Source organism: Megalops cyprinoides, chromosome 6 (genome assembly GCF_013368585.1).
Source record: "Megalops cyprinoides isolate fMegCyp1 chromosome 6, fMegCyp1.pri, whole genome shotgun sequence".
Classification (NCBI taxonomy): Eukaryota; Metazoa; Chordata; class Actinopteri; order Elopiformes; family Megalopidae; genus Megalops; species Megalops cyprinoides.
The window spans coordinates 34,195,433-34,210,551 of NC_050588.1; the positions used below are offsets into that span (position 1 = coordinate 34,195,433).

The 15,119-nt window shown below is 42.8% G+C and overlaps 2 protein-coding genes across 4 annotated transcripts in view; both read right to left on the reverse strand.

Moving 5' to 3' along the window:
• Window positions 1–793: 793 nt before the first annotated feature.
• On the reverse strand, window positions 794–4,921 carry sys1 (SYS1 golgi trafficking protein). 2 transcript variants are annotated; one of them, XM_036531274.1, is made up of 4 exons: window positions 4,866–4,921; window positions 2,722–2,984; window positions 2,096–2,163; window positions 794–1,975 (listed from the first exon to the last, which is right to left on the reverse strand). In XM_036531274.1, exons 2-4 carry the CDS (start codon window positions 2,881–2,883, stop codon window positions 1,735–1,737), a joined length of 471 nt encoding a protein of 156 aa, XP_036387167.1. In that variant the 5' UTR covers window positions 2,884–2,984; window positions 4,866–4,921; the 3' UTR covers window positions 794–1,734. The 2 variants fall into 2 exon arrangements, with proteins under 2 accessions (XP_036387167.1, XP_036387166.1); XM_036531273.1 differs by lacking the exon at window positions 4,866–4,921 and adding an exon at window positions 4,185–4,410.
• A 3,218-nt stretch (window positions 4,922–8,139) lies between these two features.
• Window positions 8,140–15,119, reverse strand: part of eya2 (EYA transcriptional coactivator and phosphatase 2) — a 29,954-nt gene continuing 22,974 nt past the window's right edge. For both annotated transcript variants that reach the window (XM_036531272.1, XM_036531271.1), the window contains exons 12-17: window positions 13,140–13,198; window positions 12,058–12,218; window positions 11,725–11,839; window positions 10,305–10,426; window positions 9,883–9,983; window positions 8,140–9,741 (exon numbers count right to left, since the gene is read on the reverse strand). In XM_036531272.1, coding sequence (XP_036387165.1) covers window positions 9,661–9,741; window positions 9,883–9,983; window positions 10,305–10,426; window positions 11,725–11,839; window positions 12,058–12,218; window positions 13,140–13,198 — 639 coding nt within the window. In that variant the 3' untranslated portion in view covers window positions 8,140–9,660. The remainder of the gene's footprint in view (window positions 9,742–9,882; window positions 9,984–10,304; window positions 10,427–11,724; window positions 11,840–12,057; window positions 12,219–13,139; window positions 13,199–15,119) is intronic.

Here is a 15,119-nt window from a genome sequence, read left to right on the forward strand (position 1 = left end):
TGTTGCTTTAAAATCAGCCGTTTTCATCAGCACAGCCACAGAAAGCACAGTGTACCTGATGCCAACATGGCATGCTGCCTTTCTGTAATGTCCGAAGTGAGATAAGCCATTTTTTGTGAAACATTCTGACAGGCTTACTAACATGACCAAGGGCGCCCCCTTTAGGGTTATTTTGGTTATATCAGATATACTGAGAATTATCTGTGAAAACAGTGCCATGAGCAAAGGCCAAATCTTTTCCAGTTTTCGTTAAAGGGCTATTCCGTTACGATTTTCAACACTCTCTGTAGTATACTCAAATACACTCATTCAGTAATATATTACCAGTGCTGAATTGTTTATTTGTATCTCTCCCCATAAGAAATAGTTGAGCTAGTGACTCCCTTATAACTGTGCTCAGAGAGCAACTTTTCCTAACACCAACACAGTCTTTTTATTAGTTAAAACTTTTTAAAGTCAGCTGGGTTGGGACAGTTTTATCAAAAAGAAGAAAAATAATGAATAAATCTTGCACACTGGCAGCATCAGAGTGTCCGCGTGATCTTGATGACACAGACTGACTTGAGAAAGCAAAGCACGCACCAGAACAGCACTCAGTGTCTAGAGTCCCCGCCATGTGACAGAGGAGCTAAACAGCACACAACACGAATCCCAGCCTGGGGAACCCGAAAGACAATATTTTCTTAATACATTTCAACAGACAAAAAAATGAAATACAGTTCTGTCTACTGTCATAAACAACAAGTTTAAATCAGAATGCATACGCATTTATCAAACTGTATTTGAGCAGGGAACGGCACACTATAATAGTTCAGGGGAATACAGAGATTCATAAAATAACTGAATCTTAACCATTTCTTGCTGTACTTCAGCAGAATGCCTAAGAACACAGCTGCTAAAGCAAAGAGGGTGCAGCTCAGCTCTGTGTGAGGCAAGACTGAACTCAGGCATACAATGAAAGTGCAGACAAATGAACAGGCATTGCGCTTGTGAAACACAAGACTAAATTCATTAGGACACTGTACCCAATGATGGATTACATGTTTCAGAATCAGACATAGCAGTGCTACATCTAGAACATGGGTGCTGGATGCTCCAGAGCACAGGAGCAGCACTGGACAGAGGGGATGGGGGCAGAGTGCCCTTATAAAAACAGCTATGAATTCTTGTGTAACATGATTACAGTAAACACTGCTAATACAACTAAATGGACATGGACACTGACCCTCAACACGTCTTGAGATAAACTTTATGACGCAATAAAAAAATTAAAAAAAAAAAAACTCAGGTCAGACTGCACCCACCACTAACCACTCTAAATTCAATCGTTTTAAATTGACCCAATTTTTTTTGAAAAACCGATCCTTTTCAGCACACAGTGGAAGTGGAATTTCAGGTAGGTGTGGAAACCATGAGCCTGCAATTTAACAGAATGTAGAGGTTTACACATAAACACAGCCGGATATGTAAAACAAACAATCACCACCACTGGGGGGGTGACTGCTGAGTCCCACAGCTCACTTTAATCCCCTGCAAAGTGTACGGATGTTCCCCAGATCCGTGTCCACACGCACTTGCAGCTGCTGCTGCTGTGGTGTACGTCCCACCACCTCAGTGATTCCACCCTGTGACTTCCCCCCCACACGCCGGTGGGTCACTCTAAAGCACAGCGCTTACTGTCTCTTTTGAGATCTGTGGGAGGCCCTGCCGCCGTGGAGAGGGAACAGGCTGGGATCAGAGGTTGGATTTGGGCCCGCTGTTGACGGGGATGGCGCGCAGCTCAGTCCGCATGCAGAGGTACTCCCCGATCACCGCCATGAGCGCCATGCACGCCACGTTCACCAGCCACCAGGAGAGGGCGGCGGGGAGGTGGGTGTTGTAGATCCAGCAGCCAATCATGTGGAAGAAGTGGACGGTGACAGTGAAGTCCAGGCACTGCTTCCCGCGCCGGATGAAAAACCACAGGCCAAGGGCGCTGTCAAGACGGGAAGAGAAGGCCATGCACTTAATGAACAGCCAATAACGACTGACATCATACTGAAGGAAACTGAGGCTGGGGAGGGGTGGCGACGTGGAAGTAAGCACATTTTCCTACCATGTGAGTGAGTTCAGGATGAATGCCATCATTGAGAGTCGGCCTTGGAGTGTAGAGAACCCAAGAAGCTGCAAGCACAGGTAAACTGTGTCAGTCAGTTTGCTAACACTGTAACACAGGGCAGCTTTGTAGCTTAGTGGTTAAGGACTTGTAACCAAAAGGTTGCTGGCTTGATTCCCTGCTGGGGCCCTGCTGCTGCATCCTTAGGCAAGGTACCTAACCCACAATTGCCTCAGTAAATATCCAGCTGTATAAATGGATAACATTATAAAAACACTAACTGATGCAAGTTGCTCTTGATAAGAGCATCTGCTAAATGTTTATAAGGTAACATAATAATGTAAATCCCTGCTTAATTTGGCAGTATCAGAAGCAGAGAGGTATATCCAGAACGACTTACACAGTGTAGAGCTTTTACATGTTATCCATTTATGCCGATGAATATTTACTGAGGCAATTCGGGGTTAAGTACCTTGCCCAATGGTACAGCCACAGTGTTCCAGAGGGGATATCAAACCAGAAACTATTTGGTTACTAGCTCTGCTCCTTACCACTATGCTACACTGCTGCCCCTAGTATCTACATTGCAATTTTCTTTTAAGAAATGAACAAACTGGAGGACTCACCTCATAGCTGAAGATCTGGTCCAGCGACCGGTTGTTCTGCACAAGGCTGTCTACCCCAGCCAGCCACAACCCCAGGAAACTGTAGTAGATGCACTGCATCAGTATGATCTGGGATATGATGAGAACCGGATCCCATATGTAACTGCGGAAATGGCTCGCCATTCCTAAGCCGTAGGGAGGAGAGCCGGGAGCCCCAGACAGCTGACAGGAAAGGGTGCTTTTGGCTGCCTGATACCAACCCCAACCCTCCTCTTACCCGGTCCCTGTAAAAGAAACACACCTTAATAACATACAGTCCGATTCCACCTCCACCTTACTCCTGGCCTGAAATAGGACCCAACACAGTATCCCCATAAAAAAAACACTGAGTTTTCTTGTAAACATAAGCCCATGAGGAATATCTTGTTAGATGTATCAGGCATGTAAAACGTAGGCGACCCTTGGCCAACTGATAAAAGAGAGAGATTAAAAGTGTACCTCTCACCCGTCTCATCCCACCATAGGTAACTTTTGGCTAACTGGGGTCTGAAAAGACTCTGGAGTAGCTGTTAGAGAACCACTCAAGTCTAACCCTTTTATGCAGCACTTAATCAGCATTTTTGCATAATAGATGTTGTTGAAATAACAGATGTTGTTGAAATTATGGAAGCACGTAGCGTGTGTTTCCAGTATGGCACGGGATAAGGTAGATTTGTGTGACGTACTAGCACGTTCGAACGTGGGCCGACCCGTATGTACAACAATATCTGTATGTACTGTTGTTCATGTGTTCTTATATATTTAAGTACCTTTGTTTTGCAAGAAGCATTAGATGAAAGCGCTAGGTGCTTACATTTTGAAGTACCATGAATAAGAACTTGGTTTTTTAAAATACGCACAAATTATGTACCCCTGGAAATTAGCACGTGACTCCTAATTCACACATTGGTTACAGTGAGGGCAAATAAGATGCTAGACATAGCCTTTATTGGCAAGTTCAAAATGAAGAAAACTACAGCGAAAATGAGTGTGAAGGTTCAGCTAACTACTCTAAATAAATGGCTGAGCTAGATTTGGTCATTGCCAGCGCCAAACTAGCAAGGCAACAATGTAAACATTGGCATACGTAGCTTGACTAGGTAGCAATGAAAGGCCAGAGCCTCCGTCTTTCAACAGCTGGTGGTGTCTTGTTAGTAAGCCATATATCGCTAGCTTGTCTTCTACCTAAAATTGTATTAGGCTACCAGCTAAATAGCAGATGTTAGTGACTGTAATTAGACAGTTAGCCAGCTATCTCGCTAGCTAACGATGGCGGGCTGACTAGCTATAAACCTCAGCTGCGGGCAAAAGTCCTTGAAAACATTCGCCAACGTTATCAAAAGAACATCTAACTCGAACAAACTCGACAATTACCTAAGTAGGTAGTTAGATTACCCGATCTAACGTTGACTACATCACTGTGCGGCCCTGCGTACTCGACTTACCTTTCCCGTTGGCAATTTCCTGTAAAATACTGCGCTGGGGAACCTCTGTTATCAGAAGTTACACTACTCAGCTAAATCCAACAACAGTCAGGAAAACGAGTAGTATAGCTACGTAAGCTAAAGACGACAATGTAACCTAGGTAATAATAAATAAAGTTTTTTTTAGATCAACAAAAACGGACACCAGACACTGCAAAGTTTGGGCATAATAAAACAGAGCATTGCGTCTAGCACGGGCCAAGCTCTGAATTGCTATTGGATAATGCGGAACAAGTCCCGTTTTGCGATTGGATGACATTTCACCTTTGTGTTACAGGACGCGTCTTTCCTTCGTAAGCGCGCATGCGTACAGCATCGACAGACGTGATCCGTAATCGCTGATCTAGGATCGGTTTAGCTGTTTATCTTATAATGGTTAAAGGTTAAGTCTGGATTGGCTGCGAATGTTTGAACCCTGCACTATATGGACAAAATTATTTGGCCACACATGTTAATTATTGAATTCAGGTGTTTCAATCAGACCTGTTGCCACAGGTGTATAAAATCAAGCACCTAGCCATACAGTCTACATTTGCAAATATAACGGGTGGTATCTTGCTGGGGAGGGGGGAGCACAAAATAAATAGAAAGTTAATAACAAAAACAATAATAGCGTTAGCTCTAGCTACAAACTGAACTCACCGTGGGGTCGTGGATGTGGATGCGCATGGCAGACCGACAGCCCGGGCAGTTGCTTGTCAATAAGGTAAGAGTTCGTATTTCCGCTACCAATCAAATAAAAGTATAGATATGGCCAATCGTCGCCGTGTTTTACCAGTTTTTACCCGCTTACGGGCACAGGATTGGATGTATAAACATAACCAGGAAGAAAACAGAATAGTAGTAGAAGGAAACCAAATGAGGTTTTATTTGAAACCATGAAATTCTATATTAGAAGTACATTTTCGCAAAAAAAAAAAAAAAAAACGGGACAATTCGTGTCCCGGGAAAGATTAATTTTCCGTGACAGTCGCTCAAAAAAGGACAATCCCGGCAAAACCGGGACAGGTGGCAACCCTAGGCTTTACGCAGGACTCACACGAGCAAATCACTTCAGCTCTGCTACACTCCAAAATCTTGTGGAAAGCCTTCCAAGAAGAGTGGAAGCTGTTATAGCTGCAAAAGGGGGACCAACTTCATATTAAAGTATATGTATTTGAATACAATGTCATTACAGTCCCTGTTGGTGTAATGGTCAGGCGTCCGAATACTTTTGTCCATATAGTGTATTTCCCGGCTACCGCAACAGCAATATGGTATCTTGGGGCCAAAAGCGATTGATAGGCTTAGACTGGAAAACCTCAATCTTTGACGACGACAGTAACTGTTTAAAAATTTTAGGCGCCGTTTACAAGACAATTTAATATAGAACGTGTTCCCCAGGTTTGATATGCGATAATAAAAAAGTGCATATTTGTTGCAGCCAAAGATGTGTCTGCTGAACATACATTGAACAAAAATTCTGTAATTCAAAGCTATGTTGCTGTTGAATAATTTCTATACATACAAACAACATGAAGAAACAACAGGAATTTGTAATGCCCAGTCTGTGCAGCAGGGGGACCTATTTCCTAACATATCAACTGATATATTTTACAAAAGATTAAAATGCCCCCATATTACTTTCATTCCATTTTAACAATGACGATGGTGCTTAAATGCCCTCTCAATATCAGTAATAATAATGCTATTATATGTTATGCTGATGTTGTTTTTATAAAGAAACTCCAGATCTTTTGTAGTTCTCAAGGACTGAGGGAATGTAATGTTTTGTCAAAAGATTTTTGTACCTTATTATCATGTTCAAAGAAAAAAATATAAGTACCATTGAGGACTTCTGTTTTCAGCTAATCTAGTAAATGAGAGGTTATTAGAGTACATGCATCTGCATTGTGCTGTGGGTGACAGAATGTCCCTAGAATCAATTTATTATGACTTCCCGCGTTGCTGACGAATGATCTGACAGCTCCATAGAGCAATGAGCGAAGATGTCCCCTCGGGGAGACTTAGCACCTTAAATGTTTAGAAGCTGTCAAAAGATCACAGCATGCTGAATAATTATGATGAAGTATTGATAAAGTTAATAATTAGTTTCTTTCAAAGTGGTTTGTGTTTAAAGGACAGGACTCAATAGAGATATGTATGCGTAATGTTGTGATTCCTCCTATCAAAATATAATTTGTAATGATATCCTTGGCAGACTTTGTTCTTATGGCTGCAGTATGACAAACGGCATCTGTCGTTTATGTGAAAATGCTTTCTCGTCTCGGTCTGCTCCAGTAACACCCCTCTTGGCTTAAGGGCTGCCTCTGGGCTGCTCCCGGCAGCTGATAAAACACTGAGTCGGACTTCACATGGTCCTCAGACAGATTGATGGGCGGCGCAAAGCGTGAGATTGATCCCTGCAGTAATGGACAGGAGTGGCGCCTGGGCCCCCTCACTGCCCATCATTTTCAAGCGAACTGCATGGTAACTCCATACTGCTTCTGCCTACCTGACATAAAGAAATGTATCGTTTATAATCAGTCCATAGCAGCCTTTAATATCTTGAAGCTTCACCCTGTTGTGTGGCTCATTTTGGATGGGCAGCGTGTCCGTCACAATCAATCACTTCTGCAGGAGAAAACTATAGCCGTAGCCTCTCGGCCATCTTATCCTGCGGGCGTTTCCCCAAGGAGACTTGACTGACTCGGTCCTTTTAAAGCCTGCAGTGTTTGAAGTCCTTGGCTTGTTGTGTTTGGCTTAAACAACTCTTTAGTGTAGCCCTGGGCTCAAAACCTCTTAAGAGAGAAATCCTAAGGTTTCTTCTAATCCTTTGTCTTCTGTTTATGGGCTCCATTAGAGGGAAAGCGTGGCTGGCAGTTTTACTACCAAAAACATGTGTTTTTGTACAGAAGCTTGGAACTGACCATCTTTTCCAAACATTGAAAAGAGAAAAGTGGTCTGTGGAAGATGTGCGAGTGATGAGCACGGTGCTGCCGGGCAAATGCCTCTTCCTCCCACGTGCCCTGCTGAACTACCCCTCAGCTGGACTCAATGGCCTGTTGTCCCCTTGGTCCCCGAAACCCAGCCTCTGCTTTCTGCCTACCTCCCCGCCCCCAGCAGCAGCAGCAGCAGCGGCAACTGTGTGCCGATCCGCGGATGCCTGCGAAATCACAGAGGAATTCCGTCTTGATCTGCTACCATGGTTTCAATTTGGTCTAATTCTTGTGTTTCATGTTTTTTCTGGCGGGTCGGCGCTAAAAGCACTCTGCCCATCTGTTGAGAAGCAGTCATGAGGGCGTGGAGACGGGGTGGTGTGTTTGAGCGCTGGACCAGGGGTGGTCTGTTTGGGGAGAAGAGGGAACCTGCAATATTGGGGTTGATGAGGGTGGAAGGTCTGGCCCAAACAGGAATGCCAGGAGACAGCAGATGCTAAGGGAGGCAGCAGAGGTATAGAATGAACGCTACATACAGTAGGAGGGAGAGGTTAAACAACTCCCCCTCGCATCGAATCCTCAGTGAAAATACTTTGTTCCTGTCAGTTGATACATTTCTCTCCCAGACCCCAATGAATGCACATTTCCCTCACATTCTTTGGTTGCATACAGATTATATGTATGTTTTAGGTACAAACCAATCCTAATCTTTGCTGATGAAGACTTTTCAAAAGTCAATTTAAGAGTAAATGTGAAAACTCCACAAAAACCTGTCTCAAGCAGCTTCTCCAGTCTTTGATTACCCTTTTTATTATTCTATTATAATTGATCGTTTTAAAAAAAAAACCTTATATACAAATCATAGCAAAAGGAAAACCGTAATAGACACATGCAGTCCAAAAACAACCCATACCACTTTATTACATACAGGTTACATATGAACATTCAGTAAAGTAAAGGGAAAGAAACAATATACTAACAACAAATATACACCCAGCAATTTTTGACACTGATGCCCAGCGTTTACAGAGGATCCAAATGTCCATACTTTACAGTCTTTACTTTCAACACATTTCCTAGTGCTGAGGAGGCCTCCCAGGGAGAAAAAAAAGAATATTTCATAAATTAAGTGATTGTCCCAGTGAGCAGCTAAGGGTGCACCCACAGTCGAGGGTCGATGCAGAAAGAATGAGACATATTAGTCGTAGATTTTGACTGAGAGCTGGAATGACTTGTTGCAGAGACTGACCCTCTTGACTTGAGACTCTACACACTTTTCATCCTGTCAGACACAGTTTGGGCCTTGGCCCTGAGATGATTGTGAACACAGATTTCATACTGAAAAGCGCAATTAAACAACTGTTCTGTCATTCAACACGTACTGCGTATGCGGTCCAATGGGCTTGATCTGTACTGCTGTGCATTTTCAAGGGATGCCTGCTTGTCATCTAGAAGGATTCCACCGAGTTGAGCGAAGACAAAGGAAAAAGTAAGAAATTATAGCCTAACACCCAGTAGTGTTTTGGCACCATCTGTTTCTTTTACCATAACCCAATTAAGGATCACTGACAGTCTACTTTTTTCATTAAATGTATTCAAGATTGAAACTGACTGTTATGAGATGTTGTAGTGATCATTAATTGAATAATATTCTTATAAATTACCTAACGTAATATAAACCATGTAAGTGTCAAAACATTTCAGATTTTTACACCCTTTTCCATGTATTTGATCATCTCTATAGAGCCCATTTATGAGTTGCCTATGTCCTGGCTTGATGTCCTGCAATGATAGGAACGTCAACACAAAACACTTCCTTCACTTCCTCTGATATGTCTGTCTTACAGGTTTAAAAATGAATCACATGAAATGGAAAAAAATCCATAGGTTATTCCTACATCTCCCTAAACTATAGCAAACCCCAGACCCCTCTATTATCAAAGTAATTTAACAGTATCTATGAGTTTTTAGTACAGTTATATGTTGCCCACATCACATTTCCCAAAGTCATCGATCCTGCAAAACAGTTGTTATCAGGGCTGAACAAGATGAATGCCAATCTTGCGACCCGGATCAGAGTCCTTTTATATTGGCCTCAGTAAAGAACAAGCCTTGATTGACTAACCTTCTGAAGTCCCGTTGTCTTCTATAAGAAAAAAAACCTGCTTCCTGTGTTAACCGTATCATCAAGGATTCATTTCACGCAAAAAAAAAGAAAAACAAAAAAAGTGATCATTCCCATCTAAGGTCCCTTTTCAGTACAATGTTCTCAAGTTCAATGCAAGATGTGTTTCCCTCAGAAGAAGTCTTTTTTTTTTTTTTTTGCCTTGAATCGTCTCACTTGTTGCATTGTGGCCCCAGTGGAATTTCCAGTAAAATCGTAATTCCCTGCTGATACAAAGATTGGTCCCCTTTCTCTTGACTTAGTGTTGTGGCTTACAGTGAGCCCAACTGTTTGACTGCTAGGCTACAAGGACAGGGACAGGAAAAGTAAGTGGAGGTAGGGCAGCCATTGCCCCCTAGAGGTAGTCGAGCTCCAGTGCATGGCTAAGGGCCTCCAAGTCAGCTCTGCACGACACCCTCCAGAATGGCATATTTTTCTGCAAAGGAGAGAAAAGTACATGTGAATGCTAAAATGCAAGATGTTAAATGGTATACGTTAGAAGCTGAATCTGATTATTCCTACATGAGCATTGAATAAGAAATGTTGAATTAAATGGCTTTCAGAGGAAATGTTGTACCTTCTTGGCAACAGTCTCCTCCTCAACGCCATCACCCACCACCACGTACACGGCCCTCCGACCGAACCGCTGCGTCACCCGCTCAAAGCAGCTCTCCTTTCCTACCACACAGGAGAAACGACAATAAAAACATAAATAACGCAACAGATGATTTGTCTCATCATTTAAAAGGAATTACTAATCGGCATCGTTATCTATTACAACAACCAAAAAAGTCTGAATCCGCTGTATTTTTCGACTGGTTACATTACTTTGTTTATTTGCACGGCAGAATTCCTTGTCCAGTGCAAATTTGTATATAACAGTCAACACACTGTGGGTTGTTCATTGGAATTACTGGAAACTATTAATTAATTACAAACAATCCACTGTAATTTAACTGGAAGTATTACTTTAATTTCTGTTAACTGCTGCTAACTGACCTGTCTTGGTGGCGCTATAGATGTTCTCAATGGGAAAAGCCGTGCCCAGGCCGTACAGGAGAACTTTGGACAAGGCTGGAATGAGCTGGGTGGTGGTGACCAGCACATTCACACAATTTGGCCTAAAAGACAAAATGTGAACAAAGAGAGGTTACATGTCTTGTCCATTTATTGATTAATAATTATCATCACACTATCTTGTGCCTTTATTCAGGATGACCTAAAATGAACACAACGATTACAGCTACAGCAATGAACAAAATATAAATTAACACTCATTTACATACATTACATGGTCATTTAGCAGATGCTCTTATCCAGGGCGACTTACAGTTACAGCGACTTAACAGACTTACAATTGAGGCAATTGTGGGTTAAAGTGCCTTACCCAAGGGTAACAACATCAATGCCCCAGCAGGGAATCAAGCCAGCAACCTTTTGATTACAAACCCTCCTTCTTACCACTATATCACACTTTTGCCCTACATCAGGCAAACAGTAATAGAGCTGGTAAGCAGTACGGGAGACATGTTTTTGAGTGACTGCATTATCCTTTTAGAGGATCTTGGTGGGCCATAGCTGTACCTTACAGGTACAAGGTTAACGGAAAACAACACACCAGGGGGTGAGTAGCTTTATTATATGGAACACAAACAGATGACACTGGCAATTTTATACCTACAACCATGCCAATTTCATGTCAGGCATGTTGGGTTAGAGATAAGAAACATATAAACACTTTTTAAGATTGCTAGTGAGTGTAGGTGACGCATGTATAATCAGTCTACTGCATAAACGGGGAGGTCACGGCTGACACACCACATGAATCGTAATACTGGTGAGTTGTACTGTGTGTCACCAGCCCAGGACTTTGCACGACGCAAAGTCAACAAACGTACCCATTGAGCTGCCTGGCTATTTCTTTGCGCTCATTGTGCTTCTTTTGTCTGTGGTGATAGCTCTTTGACCACAGATTAAATAAACCCTCTTGCTCTTGCCAAACTTTAATAAATCTCCCGTCCTCTGTGTATATGTTTGGCTTGGTGCTAGCCGCTTGTGCGTTTTATTTTTCTTATCCCATGGCTCTCACTGCTTTCTGCTGTGGCTCTACTAAAGAACACCAACAGCTTAAACCCCTTTATCATGTGCAGAGGATGCTGGCCCACATTCTCCTGAGACAGAGAGAGCTCTACATTTGTTTGTGTTTTACAGGAAGGGATTACACTGGTTTGGTTTTGCACAACTTACTCCAGCCATTCAGGGGGGTAAAATATATAAACTTATCTTTATTTCAAGTATGGGTGAGTTTTTGAACTCGCACTACCAAGAAAAAGTGGCTTAAACTGCCTTTTTGAGGGCCTGTCAGAGGGTCTAGTGACTTCAAACATTGGCTGTCACTCCAAGGCAAACTCTCCCTCACCTGGAGTTGATGAGGGCCAAGGCCTTGACTGCCTGCGTGAGCCACAGGTCTGTCAAAACCTCCATCTCTCTGCGCAGCTGAAGCCACTCCTCCCTCTTCGGACTGCCCAGCAAGCCTGCCAATCACAAAAGGGGAAGCCCTTCACTGTCAGCAAGCAGCCCTCGACACGTGGACCACTTGTCAACATGATTTCACACAAATATTTTCCCCTTGTCCTTTAAAATAAGCTTTACTTTGGAAGCAAACTAGTCATTTCTGTCAATGCATACAAAGACCAGGCTTTGCGTATTGTTTTTTTTTTTCCTGCACTTTGTGGTTGCTGTTTATTCTCACCTCCGACGTTGTTCTTGTAGGTGTTATACATCTCCTTGACCCGGCGGTACCGGAATGCCAGTTTCCTCATCCAGTCCACGCCTCCGTGAACCCCCGATCCCAGGCATAATGTAGCGCCCCCTGCTGGGCTCTGGAAACCATCTGCACCAAAGTTGTAGGTGCTGCAAAAATGACATTACATTACATTACATCATTGCCATTGTGTCATTCAATTTTTACATGTTATCCATTTATACAGCTGGATATTTACTGAGGCAATTGTGGGTTAAGTTTCTTGCCTAAAGGTACAGCAGCAGTGCCCCAGTGGGAAAGTGAACCGGGCAACCTTTTTTGGTTACAAGCCCTGCTACTTACCACTACCTACCCTACACAGCTGCCCCACATAGTATTATATATATATATATATAAGGCCACTTAGGTTATAATCAAATGATAATTTACATTTTTAATAAGATTGATTTACACTGAACCTAATGCCAACAGAAGTGGTATCACCCATAATGCCTGGTCTTACAGCCTAGATTGGAAAAAAGCTCAACACTACATCACAGACTGAGTGGAATCCCGGCTTACACAGCCACAAGTACGTAGTCACAGCACACTGTTAATGCACTTCCACACAGAATGGAACTCATATTTCACAAATTTCAGAGTAGACAAAATACAAATTCCTTGGCAAATCTGTCTTTCAGAAGGATTATGTGTGTCTTTCTAAAGGATAAAATGTACTTCTGCGTCTAATAGCTTATGTCGATGTGAACATGAAGAGGAAAATGGCTGTCAAATCTATTGCAAAAGACTAACTGTGAGAAAAATGCTGTGGCATTGCCATAATTTTTTCAGTTGTAAAATTTCCATATTCAAAATGTCATTGTAATGACCAGTACATAACATCCTATAGAATACAGAATTGTCTTCTCTCATGACAAAAAGCTTATAGGAATATTTACGATTACTAGAGCAATTTACTGGAAAACAAAGAAAAACATGGTATTGGGAACACCACCATTGTTGACTAGACCCCCTTCTTGCTGCAAGTTCCACTGCTGTGCAGACTGAGATTATCAGGGGGAACAGCGTACCTCAAATCCTGCCCATTGTCATCCGACGCCACGTCGTCAATATGAACTTGGTCGCATTCCTAAGAAGGGAACCGGGATGTGTTAGAGACACAGATCCGTTTCAGTTGTGCATGAACAGGTTTGCACTCTGACGAGCCTCAGGGAGGGAGGGTGAAAGAGAGAGAGAGAGAGAAAGAGAAGGGGGGGGAGCAGCAGACAAGACATTCAGGCGCCTTAATTACCCTGAAACTGGGGGAAGGTGGCAACGAACCACCTCTACCTGACGCCACCGCACGCTAATGAAAACTCGGATACACTGCAAATCACCTTTACACTACGCCACCTGCCACTGTCTTCATGAATCATCGCAGAGAACAATGAAGCACAACTGGAGGATATGCTCAATTAAAAAAAAAAAAAGAGAGAGACAGGAAACTGTGCACAGGGCAGCAAGAGGTGAAGGTGGAATGGAACTTAGGAGTACATGTTTGAATCCCCGGGGCATGTTTCTCCTGTACCCTCCAGGATGATGCTTGGTATTTATTGGTTCAGTAAAAAAAGTCAGCTTTTGTTTTTCATATGCTTTGACAAGGTTGTGTAGGACCCTGTCGGCTGTCATGGCTAAGGACATCTGTTATGAAAGTGGATAATAGGGGCGTTTTCATTACTTCACTCCTGCGCAGACATTTTTTTGCTACTCTCTTCCCCATGTATAGGAAAGACTGTTTCAGAATACACTGGACCAGGATCAGCTACTGGAAGCACGCTTTGAGGTCAAATGGTTAACAATATCAGACGTCGACCTGTATTAGTGGAATAGTGAAGACTTAGCGGTGTATTGTCATTGGTCAGTTTACAGTGTCGCACTCAGCCCCGAAAATTCCACAAAACACTACCTCACAGCGTCCCTCTCTACCTCATGCCGTCGACTGCTTTTCCCGTCCAGCCACAGCAGTCCTTTGAAACTGCCACAACAATGTTGTCTCCGTATCTGTTTTTCTCATTCCTAACCTTTTTTTTCCCTCTCACCCCCCCCGCTTCTAAACTCCCCCTCAGTCCCACATCTCTTTCACACTGCTGTAGGAGCATGACAGTTCCAGCTATCGCGTTTCAGGCTGCCCGAGACAGACCAAGACGCTACCTCATCCTGCTGTCACATCCCTGGATCCCAGGCCGTCCGAGCTCCAGCTCTCAGCGCCGGGGCCCCAGGGCCTGATTCACACACCCGCTGGAGCTGACCGCCACGCTCACACTTCTATCCCCCAACTTCATACGGGTCCACAAATGACGCACGAAAACGAGCTACAGTTTAACGATGCCCCTACACTGTTCTGAGAAAGCCAGCATAACACGTAAATTACTATGTCAAAGTTAATGTTATGAAAAAAGTAGTAGTATTTGTCAATAAATTACAAAATATGACTAAAGACTAAAATACTCATGATATATTGTTACAGGTATTAACTAAAATTATTGGACTGAATCTGAGGATTGCTGGAATTTGGTCACAATAAAAAACACTGCTGCTTTCATACTCGTAATTTAATATACTATAACATATATTTTGCAATATATGTAATGTTATTAAAAAATTTTGGAAAAAGAAACTTAAATTTTATATTCCAATATGTTATTTTCTATTTTATGTGCTAGTTGAATAACAGTGTTAATCCAACACACCGCTGGACCAGTGTTTTTTCTGACTAAGAAAAGCTCAGATAACTTGGTTGAACTGTTTTAAACTTTGAACTTTCCCAGCTCTTAATCTTTCCGCAGTTATTTTGCCCCGCAGCAACCCCCATCTCGGCTGACAGGTTTGAATGGAAATTACATAAATTTAACATCGTCCTCAATGCACGTGTAGTGAGAGAAGGCGGTGACTGTGGGCACACGTAATTACAAAGACAAAAAACATCATTACAAACTGTCTTGAAAATTATTCAGCTGGCCTCCTTTCCTTTAACCGTTCCTCCCCAAGACTAATTTTCCTTTCAGAGACAG